We start from the raw sequence: 20,241 nt of genomic DNA on the forward strand, positions 1-20,241 counted from the left end.
AACACTTTTTTGTTTTTTTGTTTGTTTTAATTCTCGTATTAAAGTAACCCATGAGGATTGGGTATTTATTACACTGTTATCATGGCGTCCTACTTGTAAAATCAGTGTGAAATAACATATACCAAGTCCTTGTTGTAACTCAATAAATTGCAAAAACAAATTGTAAAATGTTTGTTATTGTACGTACAATAATAAACCTTTTTACTCAATTTTTTTAGCATTTTGCAATACATTGATTTACAAACACAGACTTAGTCAGTGTTGTTGTTTTACATTCATTTTTCAAGTAGGAAGCCATGATCAAATTGTTGTATAAATGCAAAATCCTAAATAAATGTGTGTAAAATAATTCATAAAATGCGTCGATGATGAAAATGTACTCTGCCTTACCCTACTCTATGTATTGTCAGTTACTGAAAGTGCATGTTTTATGAGTATACATATTGTTTCCTATCCCCATGCTGTGTCCGAGGATTCTTCGTGCTTGCATCTTTATTATTTGTAAATTCACTGAAACGAAAGAACCGGGGGTGGGGGTGGGGGTGGTAATAGCAAAGATATACATTGTATACATAATAATGTACCGCTGTTTTGACCCCTTTTTTCGATGTAGACTTTTGATGTAGCGGTTTGAGGCATATATAACCTTTGACCCCATATTTTCACTGGCCAACGTAGTTTCCAAATATTTCAGAGATTTTCACTTATATTTTCAGGTAGAATGTAGATATTCGCATCTCTAGTTTTTGAATCTACGTAGCGTTTGTGCTTCAATGGTAATTTCAATCCAACAGAGTACCCTGAACCAATTACCCAGCCGAGTAACCCCCCTCCCCCCGGATTTTAGCGACGGCCAATAAAGGCACTATTTTATGTAGGTTAACGGGTGATCATTAAAAGCTCTTCTGTCGAAATCCCACATTGCCGACCGACTTTCATGTAAACTGAAAATAGTACATCTAATATATTTCCCCACGTTTTTAAATAAAAGACATTGATATACATCGAAAAAATGACCGTTTGAAGTTTTGTATTTGCACCATCATCACTTTTACAAAGTTGTTGAACGTACCAATAATATCACTTGTGTTATCGTTGTTGACAGTTTCGAATACATGCCTTTTACTAGATTTGAAGAAGAGAAGAGAGGACCGTGAATTTCGACCACGCCCATGGAGAGAAGACGTTCCTGGCATGGACGAAAATTATGAACGACTTAGTAAGTGCTCATAAAATTCCTTGATACGTAGCAAATGATCATCAGCTCTCCGTCTTCTTAAATATTAAAATGAATCTGCTATCCATTTACAGTGATTTTTATTGCAATGATTACAATGATTTTGCCTCGCACCTAAGAGTAGGAAAACTTTAACATGAAATATAATTTCAGAAATATAAACCGTTTAAATATAATGATTCCATTAATATATAATATGTGTGGTTTTGCTTCTTCTTTTTTGAAACCAGAGGAAAGTCTGATGGAGTCGTTTCATTCCTATCAGGATGAGATCGACATCCTCAAGTGGCAAGCTGAACAACAGATAGAAGCTAGCGCCATGAGTGGTACAACCCTGCCAAAGATACTGGTATGTTTTGCATAATGATACAGGTACCTGGGAAGGGGGAACTGGTGGGGGGCATTTGACGTTAGCATGGTGGGTGACACCGGGGACTAACAGGGCTTTGGACAAACTTTAAGAGACGTCGTATCGCTCCTCATCACGGCGCACCTTACAGACTGACTCTGCTTTGGTTGATAAGTTTACACTGGGGCTTAGTCTCAGACTGTAGCCGCTGGGGGCTCTTCCTACGAAATGTCCCCAAGTGATCGTCTGCGTGGTCTCGGTGTAAGAGCCCCCAGCGGTGAGAGCCTTGGTATCCGAGAAAAACTGGGGCTGTAATAATAGGGATTGTGATACTAATATGGTTTCTCGTTTGATGTAGAGAAGCAACGAAGGGTTATAAAAATAACGCTTTTTACATTCATTGGTAGAATGCTATTGCCATAATAGGCGACTATCAAATCCACCATCTTGAACGTTGCATCATGGGAAATGCAGCATCATTCAACAAAAAATACTAACTGCTGTAAATGTTCTGTCACACTGTATGTTACCATTAACGAATGACTGAGTCTTAATTCCCCAAGCACTCAGGCTTATGGAAGAACTCTCCTTTCGAATAATAATTGCCGTAACTATAAATAACTTCAGTCTTTTGCACCTGCATGCGTTTTTGAGATTGCATATTGCTGTTTTTTGCGAATTTACTTATATATGTATGTGTCCATAACTTAATGTACAACTATAATGTCTTTAACCTTCTGTCATTACTCTATTCGTCAACAGCTTATATCATCGAATGTGCCAAAGGGAAACTTTCTACCAAACGTCGCCAAAAATGACCCCTCGGTATTAGTGGTACAATATGTAAGTATAGGTTCACTTGGTTCATGACACCCCGGGTCATGTAAACTGCAAGATACGTCGTGACGTTCCGCCCTCGCACCAGCCTCCTCTTTGGGAGGGGTTGGCCGATGTGTGAGGGCGCCCCGTCAAGGCCTACCTTACAGACTACCGATCATTAAAAAGTTTTGTTTTCCTGTAATTGAAAACAAAATATGAAAAAGGCGTCTGTTATCTGGAAATTTTCGCAAGAACATCTGAATCTGTAAAACGGATTTCTTTCAACCTTAATTACTTGAATTCAATGACATCAAGACATGAAAAAAATATTGTTATTTGTTTCCTACAATTTTTTTTGAAATCTTCATCACAACCCGTCATTAATCTTACAGCTTCAAAGCAACTGCACCTTTTAGCTAGAAAAAAAATGGCGTACTTATATTTTCTTTACTTTGATATCACACAGGATTTTGAAAATGCTTCTTTCAATGACATTGTTGGTAAGTAACAATATAATGTTCGTTCGTTTTCTTGGTCTTGTATACCGTTTATTGTGAATCATTTTATAAATTCTTATAACTGAACGAAATGAATAAAAACCCTAATATTGACTAATTACGAATATGTGGGTGATAGAAAGACAATTGTTGTAAATAAGCTAACCTTATCTGAAATTTGAATACACCGTGTAAATACGCAAATGTGAATACGGAAGTATGAATCATTGAATAACGTTAAACAAGTCTATAAGGTCAAAGGTTATATCAATATCAAAGTGAACTTGCTGTATCGTGATATCACACTTTTGCAAATGTATGATCCAGAAAAAATATAATCACATTTCAACGTGTTTTTTTCATGTCTATGTTCTATTTCCTATCAAATCAGAACTGGTAAAAACAAAGTTAGAGAACTACAAACTTGAAAGCAGAGCCAAATCATTGTGTATTTATTGCCAGGTATGGACTTTTAATTATTCTATCTAGTGATTTCCATAAAGTTATTGTCACTTACTAAACACACTCCTTAGTGAAAACGTATCGTCATTATGTCATTCTACTATGCAAACTTGTGTGATGAACCGATCAAGCCATCCACACGACCATCCGTCCATTGATCCATTCAATCCATTATTCCTGCCGACCGACCGACCGACCGTCAGTCTGTCCGTCCACCCATACACACATCCAGCCACCCATCCGTCATTCCAAATGTCCGTCTGTGTGTCCGCCTATCCATCCATCCATCCATTCATCCATCCATCCAACTATCCAACCATCAAGCCATCATTCCATCTGTTTGTCTGTCTGTTTGTCTGTCTGTCTGTCTGTCTGTCTGTCTGTCTGTCTGTCTGTCTGTCTGTCTGTCTGTCTCTGTCTGTCTGTCTGCCTGTCTGTCTGTCTGTCTGTCTGTCCATCCGTCCGTCCGTTCTTCCGTCAGTCCGTCCGTCCTTTCCCCCTCCCTCCATCCGTCCCTCATCCATCCTCTCTCAACTACAATGGAGGCATACTAGATAACAGTCAATGTGTACAATAGCTTATCATGTAAAATAATAGTCTTGTATAATTCAAACAACGTTGATCGTTTCAAATTCATTTTATACTTGCATTCAGGTTTAATATTCTTAATTCCACTCCCTCACATTTGTATGTATTCCTTCGACGACGTTTAGTTTTTTTGACTGAATATACTCGACATGTAATGGATATTTGTTAGATTGAAATGAAATGAAAACCTTGTTTAAACATGGAGTTAATGATTGATTCAAATTATTTGTATAATTGTCTCCGTAGGGTACACCAGGATGTTTGTATTTGCTTCACAAGAGATGTTGTACATCAGCCAAGATTAAGAAAGGTGAAGAACAAGATCAAATACAGTAAGTCATTACAATGAATACTCTATCATGTAACGTTTGTGAGGCGATTATTGCTGTAGACTAGCACATTTTTAGTGTTCCTTCGATGAAAAGTCAAGTGAAACTTTACTGATATTTTCGACATGGTGGCATTTTTGTGATAGTTGTTTTATCATATAAGGAATTTAACATAGAAATATACTTTTCGGCTTCTGATCAGTTATTGTTTGAGGGAGTTGTGGGGTGTTGACTTGATATTTCGAAACTTTCATTATGTTAATAAAGTTGAAGACAATTACTGAGATAGGGCTATGGTCTATGCAATGACTTCAATACAATAGTAAGGAATTGTCTTTTGTGAATGCGATGGCACATCTGGCTTGGGATTAGCACTTTACGTTGCATGTGGCAGTCCGCTTCAACTCGTACCTCAATTACCGTAAACAGACTTGTCTGGGATGTTATGGAACTTACGTAATCTGTTACAAACACGTAGTATACGATGAGAAGGGTCAAATATATTGGTTTCTTTTTATCTTTACTCGTAGGTTTTGGAAAGACTTAGCAAAACTAATGAGTAAGATCAATCCTGTAGAGACTATAGTCCATGTCATGGGGTGTAACATATTGGGACTACCGTCTGGAGAAATGGTAAGACGAATTTCCAATAGTTGCTTCATATTTATGCATTTTCTTTTAAATCTAAACACACACACACATTCGGATTTACATTTCTGATTGGTCAGACTAGAAACTGCTTTCAATACTATGTGTTGTTGTATTGAAATAAGCTTTATGTTGGATTACAGCTTCCAAATACGACGTTTATGTTAATGAATTCCCACGACCTAGAGTACCCTGACGGATAAAACACACACACACACACACACACACACACACACACACACACACACACACACACACACACACACACACACACACATATTATATAGTTTTGGTAGTACTGGAACTCTTTCTTGGTTGTAACTCGGAGTTTCACGCATTGTGCGATCATCTGATGATATATATATATAGCTCGGTGAGTATCAATCTGCTAAAACAGTGCTCTATACCGCAGTGGCAGAGCGTAATAGTTTTGCAAAAATATATATGCATATATATATATATATATATATATATATATATATATATATATATATATATATATATATATATATATATATATATATATATATATATATATATATATATATAGTTTTGCGCTCTGCCACTGCGGTTTAGAGCACTGTCTTAGCAGATTGATACTCACCGAGTGGCTTGTGAAAATGCAATTCCAAACCTTCGTCATCAGATCACCCCTATGAACATATAACACAAGGATCTCCTTGACTGATGCTTTAACATGTGAAGTAAATTTTACTTATGATTCCTTTTGACACATTTTTTTTACAGTTATTTCAAGAACTTGAAGAACTTGGGAAGCCTAATATAATACGATTTCAAGCACCTCTTGAACTTTCGCCTTCAGGTAGGAATGATAGTATGAAAGACTGTACCGTTACAAAACTAAATTTCGTCTGGCTTCACTTAACAAAATATTTTGAAAACTAACATTGCTACATTTTATCGTCTGGCTCAACAAAGCTCTTACGAATATTGCGAAATTTTATTGTTTTGCTCTACATTTCTCTGTTGAAAAGATATTTGTATCACTATTTTGACAGAGTGTTGTTGAGCCAGACGATAAAATGTAGCAATGTTAGTATGGATTTTTGGCAAGCCAGACGAAATTTAGTTTCAGATTTTGTGATTTTAAAGTTATTTTAGAAAAAGTGCACTATATGCAGGACGTAGAAACGTTCAGGCGGTGAGAACTCGCCAACAAGTTGGAGTTTGTGCACACAATTTTAAAATCAAGTATGTTATAACTAATTTTGCCAAGTCGTAAACAGAAGCATTACATGAAATACAAATTCAATTTTGTTTAGTATAGTGGCATTGAAGTGTGGCTGCATGGATTTTACATTCTTTCTTTCTTTCTATCTATCTATCTATCTATCTATCTATCTATCTATCTATCTATCTATCTATCTATCTATCTATCTATCTATCTATCTATCTATCTATCTATCTATCTATCTATCTATATATCTATCTATCTATCTATCTATCTATCTAGATCTATCTATCTATCTATCTATCTATCTATCTATCTATCTATCTATCTATCTATCTATCTGTCTGTCTGTCTGTCTGTCTGTCTGTCTGTCTGTCTGTCTGTCTGTATGTCTATCTATCTATCTATCTATCTATCTATCTATGTATCTATCTATATATCTATCTATCGTATTTTCTTTATTATTTTATAAACATATTGACACTTTCTTTTTTCGCCACAGGGAAAGTAATGGTCGAGACATATTTCAATTTTGAAAAATACAAGTTATGGAAGTCGAAGAGAAACACCATAATGAACATCACAGACTTCGCATAAGGACATTATACCAGATGGTCACACTCTTTACTGTAACAACTGTCGGTTACACAACGATGAAGCTTACACGTTAGAAACAAATACGAAATTCTCCAAGGACAAACTTCAAGCGCTCATATGTCGAAATTTGAAAATAAAAAGCAAATATTTGAGAATTCAGTAATCCGTTGCCAAATCCAAATCCAAGTCTGACAGTAATGCGAAAATCTTTTTTTTTGTTAATGTCATATATTCAGACACTTTCAACGAAAAATCCGTGACCTCTGACCTGTATTTGTTTTCTTTCCTTCCATCAATAACACTTTACAGTCATATTTACAAACCTCAACATTACAATTTAATCTTCTAAACGAGACACAAAAACAAATACTTCAATATAAAGGAATAATGATGATCTTTGATCAGAGCATCATTAGGAAATATGTAGCAGAAATGTCTAAGTTCGCTCCAATTACAATTCAAATGTTTTGTGTGCAACTATTGTGTCCTTAATTAGCGAAGTACAACATACATACATACATACATACATACATACATACATACATACATACATACATACATTCATACATACACACACATACATGCACACATACATACATGCATACATACATACATACATACATACGTACGTACGTACGTACATACATACGTACATACATACGTCCATACATACATACATACATACATACATACATACATGTACATACATACATACATACATACATACATACATACATACATAAAAACAAAGTGCACACGACAGATCTGGAGAAAGAAATGTATAGTAGACAAAATTATCACGTGATGTAAATACATGTCCATAACAACGTCCACGTCGTCTGTTCATAGACAATTGTTTGATTTTGCAGTTTCAATTTGTCAACAATATTTTATCCAAATTTTTAAAATAAAATTTCACTTTGAATGATTTCTTCAGTTGTCGTCTGTTACCTCACAGCAGACACTCCACTGATATGCAAATGTTAGCTGATGACCACCACTGGTAAAAACTGTTTTCTATATTGATCTGCTTTGTTGAATGACTTTAAAAGGAAAAGTACTTCATACTTGGATTAGGACATTGAGTTGAACTCTATATTTCAACGCAGCACAATTCATCAAAAGTGTACGTCACAAATATCAGCATACATTGACATTGACGGCATGGTCAGTCTTTGTATTTACTTTATTACCGTCCATAAATCATATAGACTATAAGATACACTGTGTCACTCCGCCCTCACCGGCCTGAGGAAAGGGCTGTGTGAGGACGCCCCGTCATGGCGTGCCCTACAGACTGTAAATCATTATACTAAGATAAACAAACTGCATAGCACATTGACTGCAGAAAGATCATCAGGTGGTCAATGTTCGAGAACTTGTCACGTGACTTACAAGACGTATTCTCAGGCAGGCATAACTGGGTATGATGGAAATATTGTAGAATGTTTGTATGGGAGATACTTGACGGACGAATAATGTGGGCTGTCGGAAGATAAACAAATCTGAGATAGAATAACTTATACATAGAAAACCGTGATTATCTGGGTTTTAATAAAAATGGAGTACTTGGTTAATAACAATCACACGTGTATACACTTATATTGATGTAATCATGAATTAATTCAACACTGGAGAATTATAATTAATCACAGGTGTCAAAATTTACTTGCTTATTAAAAGTTCTTAGTATTTTTAAGTGTATACGGACACTTTATACACGAATAAATCTAAAGCACGTGAAATCATTGTTTACCTCTTCTGTGATGTATACGTCATAGAAGTAAATACTACTATTAAAGAATAAATGCAAACTACCAACAATTGTATTTCCTACTTTTATATTTCTATACTGTAACACATGAATAAGATATACGTGTCAAAAAAGCCCATTCTATAGTATCATCTCTAAACAGTGGGTATGATTTAGTTATGACTACTTCTTTGCTGGATTTTTGTTTATAGATCTTCAACAACATACCAACAAATAACTAGGCTAAATATTTTTGTGTGTTTCCGATAACTGGGCCTCATGAAAATAGTGTAGGTAGGTCGGGATTTTATCATATTTTGTTTTTCATTGCTTTCATTTTTGAAATGTTTTACTTTTAACCGAAAAACAAACAAACTGTCGGTCACAATTCCCTTTCTGTTGTACTTTGATGAAATATGTACCTATATCGCCATGGAATGAAAACAGACTTGCATGAAGGTCAAGAAGTCAAAGATTTCTTGTTTCATGGGTTTAGAAAAATATCTAGGGTCGGTGGCATAAATTAGGATCGGTCAGGTTATCGGAAATACACATTTTTTATTTAGCATTAATTATCAGAGTCTACCACGAAAAGAATATCAAACTATTATGTTCGGTATCACAATGTCGTATATCTATCAAATCAACGTTTATTTAATCATGGTAACTGACTAAAAATATTCTTCCGCAGAAGGGGTTTATCTGGTAGCTCTCTTCTAGGGCAACAAATGTGGTAGAAGAACTTTCATTAATATTGTAATTTTCGTGATTGTAAATTTTGCAATGTGAAGAGCCTCTGAATAATTGCTTTAATTTTTGTATTTTTGGTGCTATACAAGGTCTCACTTTATTACTATGATGAAAATACTTTATTAGAGAAAATATATTCAATGTTTTAATCAAGATGTACGTTTAGGCATGGAATATATTAGCCTTACCCCTGTCAGACAATGCTGACTTAATGATGTAACTAATGTATGGTGACTACTTTTACATGACCTAAAGTCATCTGCTTTGTTGTTCTTATAGTACATCATTTATTGTGCAAAGACTTTGACACAATCGTTACCATAGTAGGTTACGATAACGTCACCAAATGGTTCGTCATCTGAGACATACACACAATACGGACTCATTTGGCCATCTTCATCACTATCAACACGACCAATAAATTTCCCATTTGATTCAAATTTCACTACTCTGTTATTATTAGTATCTGCAACATACACGTAGCCGTGTTTGTCCAGACACAACCCATATGGGTATTTCAGCTGACCATCACCACTTCCCTTATTACCAAATGAATACAGGAAGTGACCGTCAGCATCAAACACTTGCACTCAGTGATTCCCATATTCTGATACATATATATTACCTGTATCATCTATACAGGCAGAACTGGGACTGGAGAATTGACCATCCCTGTTGCCCTTACTACCGAATGATTTGATACATTCCCCATCGTGGTTGTAAACGTGAATACAATTTGCACTGTGATCAACGACATAAACCCTCCCATTGCTAGGACTTATTGTAATACCTATGGGATATTTCAAATTTCCTTTCCCAAAGCATCTGATTAATTTGCCATTTTTATCACAGACAAGAATCTGCTTATTTGCATAATCTGTGATGAATATATTACCATCTACTGAAACAGCTGCATCGTATGGATTAATTGGATTTCCAACATTTTGAAACTGAAAGAAACTCTTATGCTCTCCTTCCCTACTGAATGATTGTAATCTATTATTACTATATTCACAAACTAACAAATTGCCATTTTTAGTCTTCGTTACACCCCATGGACAACTCAGTTGCCCGACCCCTGACCCTGGCTCCCCAAAGCTAGACACCAACCCTTTCTTAGGAATAACTTTAACTCTAACTGGTGATCCTTGTACTGGTTTCTTATCTACATTTACTGACAGTTCATGTTCTCCTTTCATCTTTCCAAGAGTTGTTAAAGTCATTGTTCCATCTTTGTTATCACGGACACTCACTTCTTCCTTGCTGTTATCTGGCCTCTTTACTACCGCATCAACTCCATCATGTGTAACCCGTTGGGGTTTTGCATCTGTTGTCAAGGTTACCGTAATGTCCTCATCAACTCTAACGAACTGTGGTATGTCAGTTATCTTGTACATCTTAGCGTTACCACCAACCACGACTCCTAAACTCTTCTCGGTACAGAAGTCATCACATGGTCTGAACTCCATGCAGTCGTGTTCTGCTGGGTCAGTTTTGGTCTCGACTTTCAGGATTTCTGCCATTTGAGTTGATATACCTTTCTTTGCAGACATCAACTGTGTCGCATTCCCGTATTGAACAAGTTTCTCAGTGTACTCTCGAGCATTAGTTAGGTCACTCTCGGCAATGTCCAGTCCTTTCAGTTGTGCGTTTAAGTTCACTTTCCTTTCATCGTATTCACCTTTCATCTCTTTCAAAAGTTTATCGCCATTTTCGTGTATTAGTCGAGTGACGTCATCAACCGTCTTGGTGATGTGTGTTTTCAGTTTCTTTTCCTCTGCCGTAAAACAATTATCGAGTGAATGCGATACGTCTTCGACGGCAACTTTGCTGTCTTTTGCTTCGGTTTCTTTCACTTTCACTTTGTCTATCATGTCGGCCAATTCTTTGCGATAATCACTGGCTGTTTCATTCACACACCTGTATTTGTGTGTGGTCAAAGGATGATCTATTGCCGTACATTTTAGACAGATTGTCCCGTCACACGTATCACAGTAGAATTCCAGTTCGTAGTTCTGGTGTCTAGGGCAGTACATCGGAGGTTGTACCGAGACTGGGTCATCGCACTTTGCAGTATTGTATTCATCGAGGGCAACCAAGCGGTGAGATCGGGTCAGAGGTAAACGCTTATGTGTGCGTATACAATTATCACACAGAGAAATTGAACATTCAATGCACTGTGTCGTACTATTTCCATTCTCACATCCCATACACTTCATAGATTCTGAAGTAGTATCGTCTCGTTTGTTGAATGTTTCAACTAATTCATTGAGAAAGAAATTGGTACCAATACCTTCAACACCGTCATCAGGAAGTTGGTGTGATCTTGTACAAACCGGACAGATTATAGCCCCTTCCTTCACCAGCCTGACGAGGCAAGGCTTACAGAAGTTGTGAAGACACGGTAGACATTTAGCGTCCTTGTATCGTTCAGTACAGATAGTACAGAGGAGAAAATTGCTGCCAATTTTGTCGAGAAATTGCAGCTCCTTTGAAGCCATCGTGTATATACGTGTGTCCTTGTCTGACCTCTAGTTCCTGGTAGGTGATGAAAGGTCGTTGAATATTAACCAATGTTTGTGTCACGTGACTCCTTACATAGCAAATCATGTATTAGGTCAAAGCCGAGTAGTAAAATGGGAAGAAATATATTTAAATAGTCATTAATATTAATTAAAATCCTACAATATAAAAAAGTGACAACTGACATATAAAATGGAATCGTATAACTAACAAAAAAATTTGGAAATGAAATTCCAATTCAAAATGGTCTTTATTGGCCTACTCATGACCTCCAGTGAGAGAGCAGAGTACCACGTGCATAATCGCCGTAAACAGACTAGTCTGGGATAATAATAATAATGTTGGGTTCTTATATAGCGCTTTCCCACACCGTGCTCAAAGCGCAGAGCGGCGCAACGGCCCTTTAGTCTTCCTCAACTCCCCGGGGAGCATACAATCCATTGCAGCCATTTAAGCGCATAGGATTAAAGCCTACACAATGCACCCTACATCCTACCAGGTCCCCACTTATACAGCTGGGTTGACTGAGGCACAGTCGTGGTTCAAATCTTGCCCAAGGACTTTAGCCGGATGTTGTGGGACTTACGCAAACTGGTTTCAAACACGTGGTATATAGGGTATGAAATTATCAACAGTTTAAGTCTCTATAACTGTAACAAAAATAGACTTGTGTAATTTATCATTTACATATTTTTATGTATTATTGACGTTGAATAAAATATTTTGTTATACAGTTTATGTAAAATTCATAAGAATGGGCAGAGAGGTAATTGAGAAATTATATCGAAGAAAACTAAACTTAAAGTTTCTAAAAGTACTTTCGATTCAGCTGAGGGGGTAAAAAGCCGGGGAGCAAAATGAACAGGGGGCTAACTGCCCGGGGCAACAGGCCAGGGCAAAATATCGGGGGCAAAGGGCTGTGGACAAAAGGACGGGGGGGGGGGGGGGGCAACGTGCCTGCTTCCGGGTCAAATATATTGATTTCCTTTTCTTGTTACTTGTAGGTTTTGGAAAGACTTGGCAAAACTAATGAGTAAGATAAATCCTGTAGAGACTATAGTCCATGTCATGGGGTGTAACATATTGGGACTACCGTCTGGAGAAATGGTAAGACGAATTTCCAATAGTTGTTTCATATATATATACATTTTCTTTTAAATCTAATCTCACACACATTAGGATTTACATTTCCGACTGGTCTGACTAATAAATACTGTCAATACTATGTGTTGTTGTGTTGAAAATTAAGCTTTACGTTGCATTGCAGCTTCCAAATGTGACGTTCATGTAATGAATCCCCACGACCTAGAGTACTCTGTCGGATAAAAAGCTTATCTATCTATCTATCTATCTATCTATCTGTGTGTGTGTGTCTGTCTGTCTGTCTGTCTGTCTCTGTCTGTCTGTGTGTCTGTGTGTAGGCTGCAGGCACTGGCTATCAAGACATAAACTCGTCTCCACTGTCACTGAGGATATATGAACCGATCGGTGGCCTACTCATTCAACGATTGCGTCAGCTACTACTCTGCACCGTATTAAACCATCGTGTCAGTGAGTGTTGAAAAACGTTTACTCCAACTGACTTGTGAAAAATGCAATTCCAAACCTTCGTCATCAGATCACCCCTATGAACATATAGCACAGGGATCTCCTTGACTGATGCTTTAACATGTGAAGTAAATTTTACTTATGATTCCTTTTGACACATTTTTTTTACAGTTATTTCAAGAACTTGAAGAACTTGGAAAGCCTAATATCATACGATTTCAAGCACCTCTCGAACTTTCGCCTTCAGGTAGGAATGATATGAAAGACTGTGCAGTTACAAAACTAAATTTCGCCTGGCTTGACATTTAAAAAAAAATTAACATTGCTACATTTTATCGTCCGACTCAACAAAGCTCTTACGAATATCGCGACATTATATTGTTTTGCTCGACATTTCTCTGTTGATAAGATCTTTGTTGAGTCAGATAATGAAACAGTAGTACTTTTGACAAAGAGTGTTGTTGAGCCAGACGATAAAATGTAGCAAAGTTAGTAAGCTTTTTTGTTAAGCCAGACGAAATTTAGTGTAGATGGATTTTATATTTCTTTCTTTCTTTCTTTCTTTCTCTTTCTTTCTTTCTTTCTTTCTTTCTTTCTTTCTTTCTTTCTTTCTTTCTTTCTTTCTTTCTTTCTTTCTTTCTTTCTTTCTTTCTTTCTTTCTTTCTTTCAAAGGTTTCTCTATCTATCTATCTATCTATCTATCTATCTATCTATCTATCTATCTATCTATCTATCTATCTATCTATCTATCTATCTATCATTCGTGTTTTCTTTCTTTATATATTTTATAATCATATTGACATCTTTTTCTTTGCCACAGGGAAAGTAATGATCGAGACATATTTCAATTTTGAAAAATACAAGTTATGGAAGTCGAAGAGAAACACCATAATGAACATCACAGACTTCGCATAGGGACAATATACCAGACGGTCACACTATTTACTGGAACAATTGTTGGTTACGCAACGATGAAGCTTACACGTTAGAAACAAATACAAATGTCTCCTATGACAAATCTTCAAGGACTTATATGTCGAAATTTGAAAATCAAAGCAAATATTTGAGAATTCAGTAACCGTTGCCAAATCCAAATCTGACGGTGATGCGAGTATCTTTTATTATGTAAATGTCATTATATTTAGACACTTTCACTATAACAAATCGGTGACCTCTGACCTGTATTTGTATTCTTTCCTTCCATCAATAACAGTTTACAGTCATATTTACAAACCTCAACATTACAATTTAATCTTCTAAACGAGACACAAAAACAAATACTTCAATATAAAGGAATAACCTCGAATATGATCTTTGATGAGGGCATCATTAGGAAATATGTGGCAGAAATGTCTAAGTTCGTTCTAATTAAAATTCAAATGTTTTGTGTGTAACTATTGTGTCCTTAATTAGCGAAATACATACATACATACATACATACATACATACATACATACATACACACATACATGCATGCATGCATGCATGCATACATACATACATACATACATACATACATACATGCATGCATGCATGCATGCATGCATGCATGCATGCATACATACATACATACATACATACATACATACATACATACATACACGCATACATACATACATACATACATACATACATACATACATACATACATACATACATACATACATAAAAACAAAGTACACACGACAGATCTGGAGAAAGAAATGTATAGTAGACAAAATTTGTCACGTGATGTAAATACATGTCCATAACAACGTCCACGTCGTCTGTTCATAGACAATTGTTTGATTTTGCAGTTTCAATTTGTCAACAATATTTTATCCAAATTTTTAAAATAAAATTTCACTTTGAATGATTTCTTCAGTTACCGTCTGTAACCTCAAACCAAACACTCCACTGATATGCAAATGTTAGCTGATGACCACCACTGGTAAAAACTGTTTTCTATATTGATCTGCTTTGTTGAATGACTTTAAAAGGAAAAGTACTCCATACTTGGATTAGGACATTGAGTTGAACTCTATATTTCAACGCAACACAATTCATCAAAAGTCTACGTCACAGAATCAGCATATATTGACATTGACGGCATGGTCAGTCTTTGTATTTACTTTATTACCGTCCATAAATCATATAGACTATAAGATACACTGTGTCACTCCGCCCTCACCGGCCTGTGGAAGGGGCTGTGTGAGGACGCCCCGTCATGGCGTGCCCTACAGACTGTAAATCATTATACTAAGATAAACAAACTGCATAGCACATTGACTGCAGAAAGATCATCAGGTGGTCAATGTTCGAGAACTTGTCACATGACTTACAAGACGTATTCTCAGGCAGGCATAACTGGGTATGATGGAAATATTGTCGAATGTTTGTATGGGAGATACTTGACGGACGAATAATGTGGGCTGTCGGAAGATAAACAAATCTGAAATAGAATAATTTATACATTGTATACATAGAAAACCGTGATTATCTGGGTTTTAATAGTAAGTACTAAGTAAAGGTTGTTTATTATAGTGACATGTGATATACATTTTACAAATTGGCAATAACAATATCAGAAAGCAAACACATCACCCAGCCCATCGGGCTTATTAGTCACTACAAAACTGAATTGCTCGTATAAAGCAAAGAGGACAGTCATAACAAGTAAAGAAAAGTAACATACTACATAAACATGGAGTACTTGGTTAATAACAATCACACGTGTATACTCATATATTGATGTAATCATGAATTATTTCAATACTGGAGAATTATTATTATTCACAGGTGTCAAAATTTATTTGCTTATTAAAAAGGTCTTAGTATTTTTAAAGTGTATACGAATACTTTATACAGGAATAAATCTAAAGCGTGTGAAATCATTGTTTACCTCTTCTGTGATGTATACGTCATAGAAGTAAATACTACTAGTAAAGAATAAATGCAAACTACCAAAAATTGTATTTCCTACTTTCATATTTCTATACACATGAATAATATATACTTGTCAAAAAAGCCCGTTCTATAGTATCATCTCTAAACAGTGAGTGGGAATGATTTAGTTATGACTACTTCTTTGCTGGATTTTTGTTAAAAGATCTTCAACAACATACCAACAAATAAGTAGGCTAAATATTTTTGTGTGTTTCCGATAACTGGGCCTCAGAAAATAGTGTAGGTAGGTCGGGATTTTATTATATTTTGTTTTAATTGCTTTCATTTTTGAAAATATATGCTTCAACCGAAAAACAAACAAACTGTCGGTCACAATTCCCTTTCTGTGATAGTTTGATGGAATATGTACATATATCGCCATGGAATGAAAACAGACGTGCATAAAGGTCAAGAAGTCAAAGATTTCTTGTTTCATTTGTTTAGAAAAATGTTTAGGGTCGGTGGCATAACTAGGGTCGGTCAGGTTATCGGAAATACCCAATTTTTATTTAGCATTAATTATCAGAGTCTACCATGAAAAGAATAACAAGCTTTTATGTTCGGTATCACAATGTCGTGTGTCTATCTATCAAATCAACGTTTATTTGTCATGGTAACTGACTAAAACATTCTTACACAGAAGGGATTTATCTGATAGCTCTCTTCTAGTATATACAAATGTGGTAGAAGAACTTTCCTTAATATTGTACTTTTGGTGATTGTAAATTTAGCAATGTGAAGAGCCTCTGAAGAATTGCTTTAATTTTTGGATGTTTGGTGCTATATAAGGTCTCACTTTATTACTATGATGAAAATACTTTATTAGAGAAAATATATTCAATGTTTTAATCAAGATGTATGTTTAGGCATGGAATATATTAGCCTTCCCTTGTCAGACAATGTTGACTTAATAATGTAACTAGTGTATGGTGACTACGTTTACATGACCTAATAAAGTCATCTGCTTTGTTGTTCTCATGGTACATCATTTATTGTGCAAAGACTTTGACACAATGGTTATTATGGTAGGTTACGATGACGTCACCAAATGGTTCGTCATCTGAGACACACACACACATCGGTGGCATTCGACCACCTTCATCACTATCAACACGACCAATAAATTTCCCATTTGATTCAAATTTCACTACTCTGTTATTATCCCTGTCTGCAACATACACGTAGCCGTGTTTGTCCAGACACAACCCACGTGGGAAATTCAGCTGACCATCACCATTTCCCATATTACCGAATGAATACAGGAAGTGACCGTCAGAATCAAACACTTGTACTCGGTGATTACTATTATCTGATACATAGACATTACCTGCCTCATCTATACAGGCAGAACTAGGTTGGGAGAATTGGCCATCCCTGTTACCCTGACTACCGAATGACTTAAAATACTTCCCATCCTGGTTGTAAATATGAATACAATGTGCACTGTGATCAACCACATAAACCCTCCCATTGCTAGGACTTATTGTGATGCCCATTGGCTGCTCACATTTTCCCTTCCCAAAGCATCTGATTAATTTGCCCTTTTCATCACAGACAAGAATCTGTTTATTTGCATTGTCTGTGATGAAGATATTACCACCTACTGAAACAGCTGCATCGTATGGATTAATTGGATTTCCAACATTTTGAAACTGAAAGAAACTCTTATGCTCTCCTTCCCTACTGAATGATTGTAATCTATTATTACTATATTCACAGACTAACAAATTGCCATTTGTAGTCTTGGTTACACCCCATGGACTATACAGCTGCCCGACCCCTGATCCATGCACCCCAAACTTAGACACCAACCCTTTCTTAGGAATAACTTTAACTCTAACTGGTGATCCTTGTACTGGTTTCTTATCTACATTTACTGACAGTTCATGTTCTCCTTCCATCTTTCCATGAGTTTTTAAAGTCATTGTTCCATCTTTGTTATCACGGACACTCACTTCTTCCTTGCTGTTATCTGGCCTCTTTACTACCGCATCAACTCCACCATGTGTAACCCGTTGGGGTTTTGCATCTGTTGTCAAGGTTACCGTAATGTCCTCATCAACTCTAACGAACTGCGGTATGTCAGTTATCTTGTACATCTTAGCGTTGCCACCAACCACGACTCCTAGACTCTTCTCGGTACAGAAGTCATCACATGGTCTGAACTCCATACAGTCGTCTTCTGCTGGGTCAGTTTTGGTCTCGACTTTTAGGATTTCTGCCATTTGAGTTGATATACCTTTCTTTGCAGACATCAACTGAGCTGCATTCCCGTATTGAACCAGTTTGTCGGTGTACTCTCTTGCATTGGTGAGGTCATTCGCGGCAATGTCCAGTCCTTTAAGTTGTGCATTTAAGTTCACTTTCCTTTCATCGTATTCACCTTTCATCTCTTTCAATAGTGTATTGCCATTTTCGTGTATTAGTCGAGTGACGTCATCAACCGTCTTGGTGATGTGTGTTTTCAGTTTCTTTTCCTCTGCCGTAAAACAATTATCGAGTGAATGCGATACGTCTTCGACGGCAATTTTGCTGTCTTTTGCTTCGGTTTCTTTCACTTTCACTTTGTCTATCATGTCGGCCAATTCTTTGCGATAATCACTGGCTACTTCATTCACACACCTGTATTTGTGTGTGGTCAAAGGATGATCTATTGCCGTACATTTTAGACAGATTGTCCCGTCACACGTATCACAGTAGAATTCCAGTTCGTAGTTCTGGTGTCTCGGGCAGTACATTGGAGGTTGTACCGAAGCTGGGTCATCGCACTTTGCTGTATTGTATTCATCCAGGGTAACCAAGCGATGAGATCGGGTCAGAGGTAAACGCTTATGTGTGCGTATACAAATATCACAAAGAGAAATTGCACATTCAATGCACTGTGATGTACTTTCACCAATTTCACATCCCATACACTTCATAGATTCTGACGTAGTATCGTCTCGTTTGTTGAATGTTTCAACCAATTCATTTAGAAAGAAATTGGTACCAATACCTTCAATGCCGTCACCAGGAAGTTGGTATGATCTTGTACAAACCGGACAGATTATAGTCCCTTCCTTCGCCAGCCTGACGAGGCAAGGCTTACAGAAGTTGTGAAGACACGGTAGACATTTAGCGTCCTTGTATCGTTCAGTACAGATCGTACAGAGGAGGAAATTCTTGCCAATTTTGTCGAGAAATTGCAGCTCCTTTGAAGCCATCGTGTATATACGTGTGTCCTTGTCTGACCTCTAATTCCTGGTAGGTGGTGAAAGGTCGTTGAATATTAACCAATGTTTGGGTCACGTGACTCCTTACTCATCAAATCATGTATTAGACCTAGGCCGAGTAGTAAAATGGGAAGAAATATATTTAAAATGTCTTAAATATTAATTAAAATCCTACAAGTAATATAAAAAAGTGACAACTTACATATAAAATGGAATCGTACAACCAATAAAAAGATTTGAAAATAAAATTCCAATTCAAAATGTTCTTTATTGGCCTACTCATGGCTTGGTATTGATTGCCAAACGTTTTGATTTTTTACAAAAAATTGTTCTATGATTTTTTATATGTCTATTTTTTCATTAATAAAAAGTGTGATTCTTTTATATTTTTTAAAAAAAATATATAATTTCAGTTTTATACATATTTAAACTTTAAAAAAAATAGAACCCAATAGAATACGCCTGAAATTTAAAAAAAATACCCAATAATCATGATAATTAGATTGGGAAAGACGAGAATAATCTATTAATTCCAAGGGGTTCCAGCGTTCCAAGACGGAAAATGATTTCTTCTTCTTTCAACCTCAAAGCTTTCTCATCACCAGAAACCTTACAAATTTCTGAAATGGACATATCTGATACATTATGATCGTTTGTAATAAAATGCATAGATACGGGATAGTTACGAAATGCATACATACATACATACATACATACATACATACATACATACATACATACATACACACATTCCGAGGTTACGCGAGCACATCACTGTGATATAGCTCTGTCAGAATTTACCAAAATCTCCA

General features: G+C 36.3%; 2 protein-coding genes across 2 annotated transcripts; both read right to left on the reverse strand.

Annotated features, from left to right (window-relative positions):
* Positions 1-9,508: 9,508 nt before the first annotated feature.
* Positions 9,509-11,722, reverse strand: LOC144440542 (tripartite motif-containing protein 2-like). The gene is given in 1 exon segment (XM_078129920.1): positions 9,509-11,722. A coding segment is annotated over 1 exon segment (2,214 nt).
* Positions 11,723-17,206: 5,484 nt separating this feature from the next.
* Positions 17,207-19,420, reverse strand: LOC144440660 (tripartite motif-containing protein 2-like). The gene has a single exon (XM_078130046.1). The coding sequence runs from the start codon at positions 19,418-19,420 to the stop codon at positions 17,207-17,209; it is 2,214 nt and encodes a 737-aa protein (XP_077986172.1).
* Between the last annotated feature and the right edge of the window lie 821 nt (positions 19,421-20,241).

The sequence above is a fragment of the Glandiceps talaboti genome, chromosome 10 (assembly GCF_964340395.1).
Source record: "Glandiceps talaboti chromosome 10, keGlaTala1.1, whole genome shotgun sequence".
Lineage (NCBI taxonomy): Eukaryota > Metazoa > Hemichordata > Enteropneusta > Spengelidae > Glandiceps > Glandiceps talaboti.

What these genes read in the sequence shown, in the direction of transcription:
- LOC144440660 (XM_078130046.1), bottom strand. Translation starts at nt 19,420, where the DNA reads ATGGCTTCAAAGGAGCTGCAATTTCTCGACAAAATTGGCAAGAATTTC.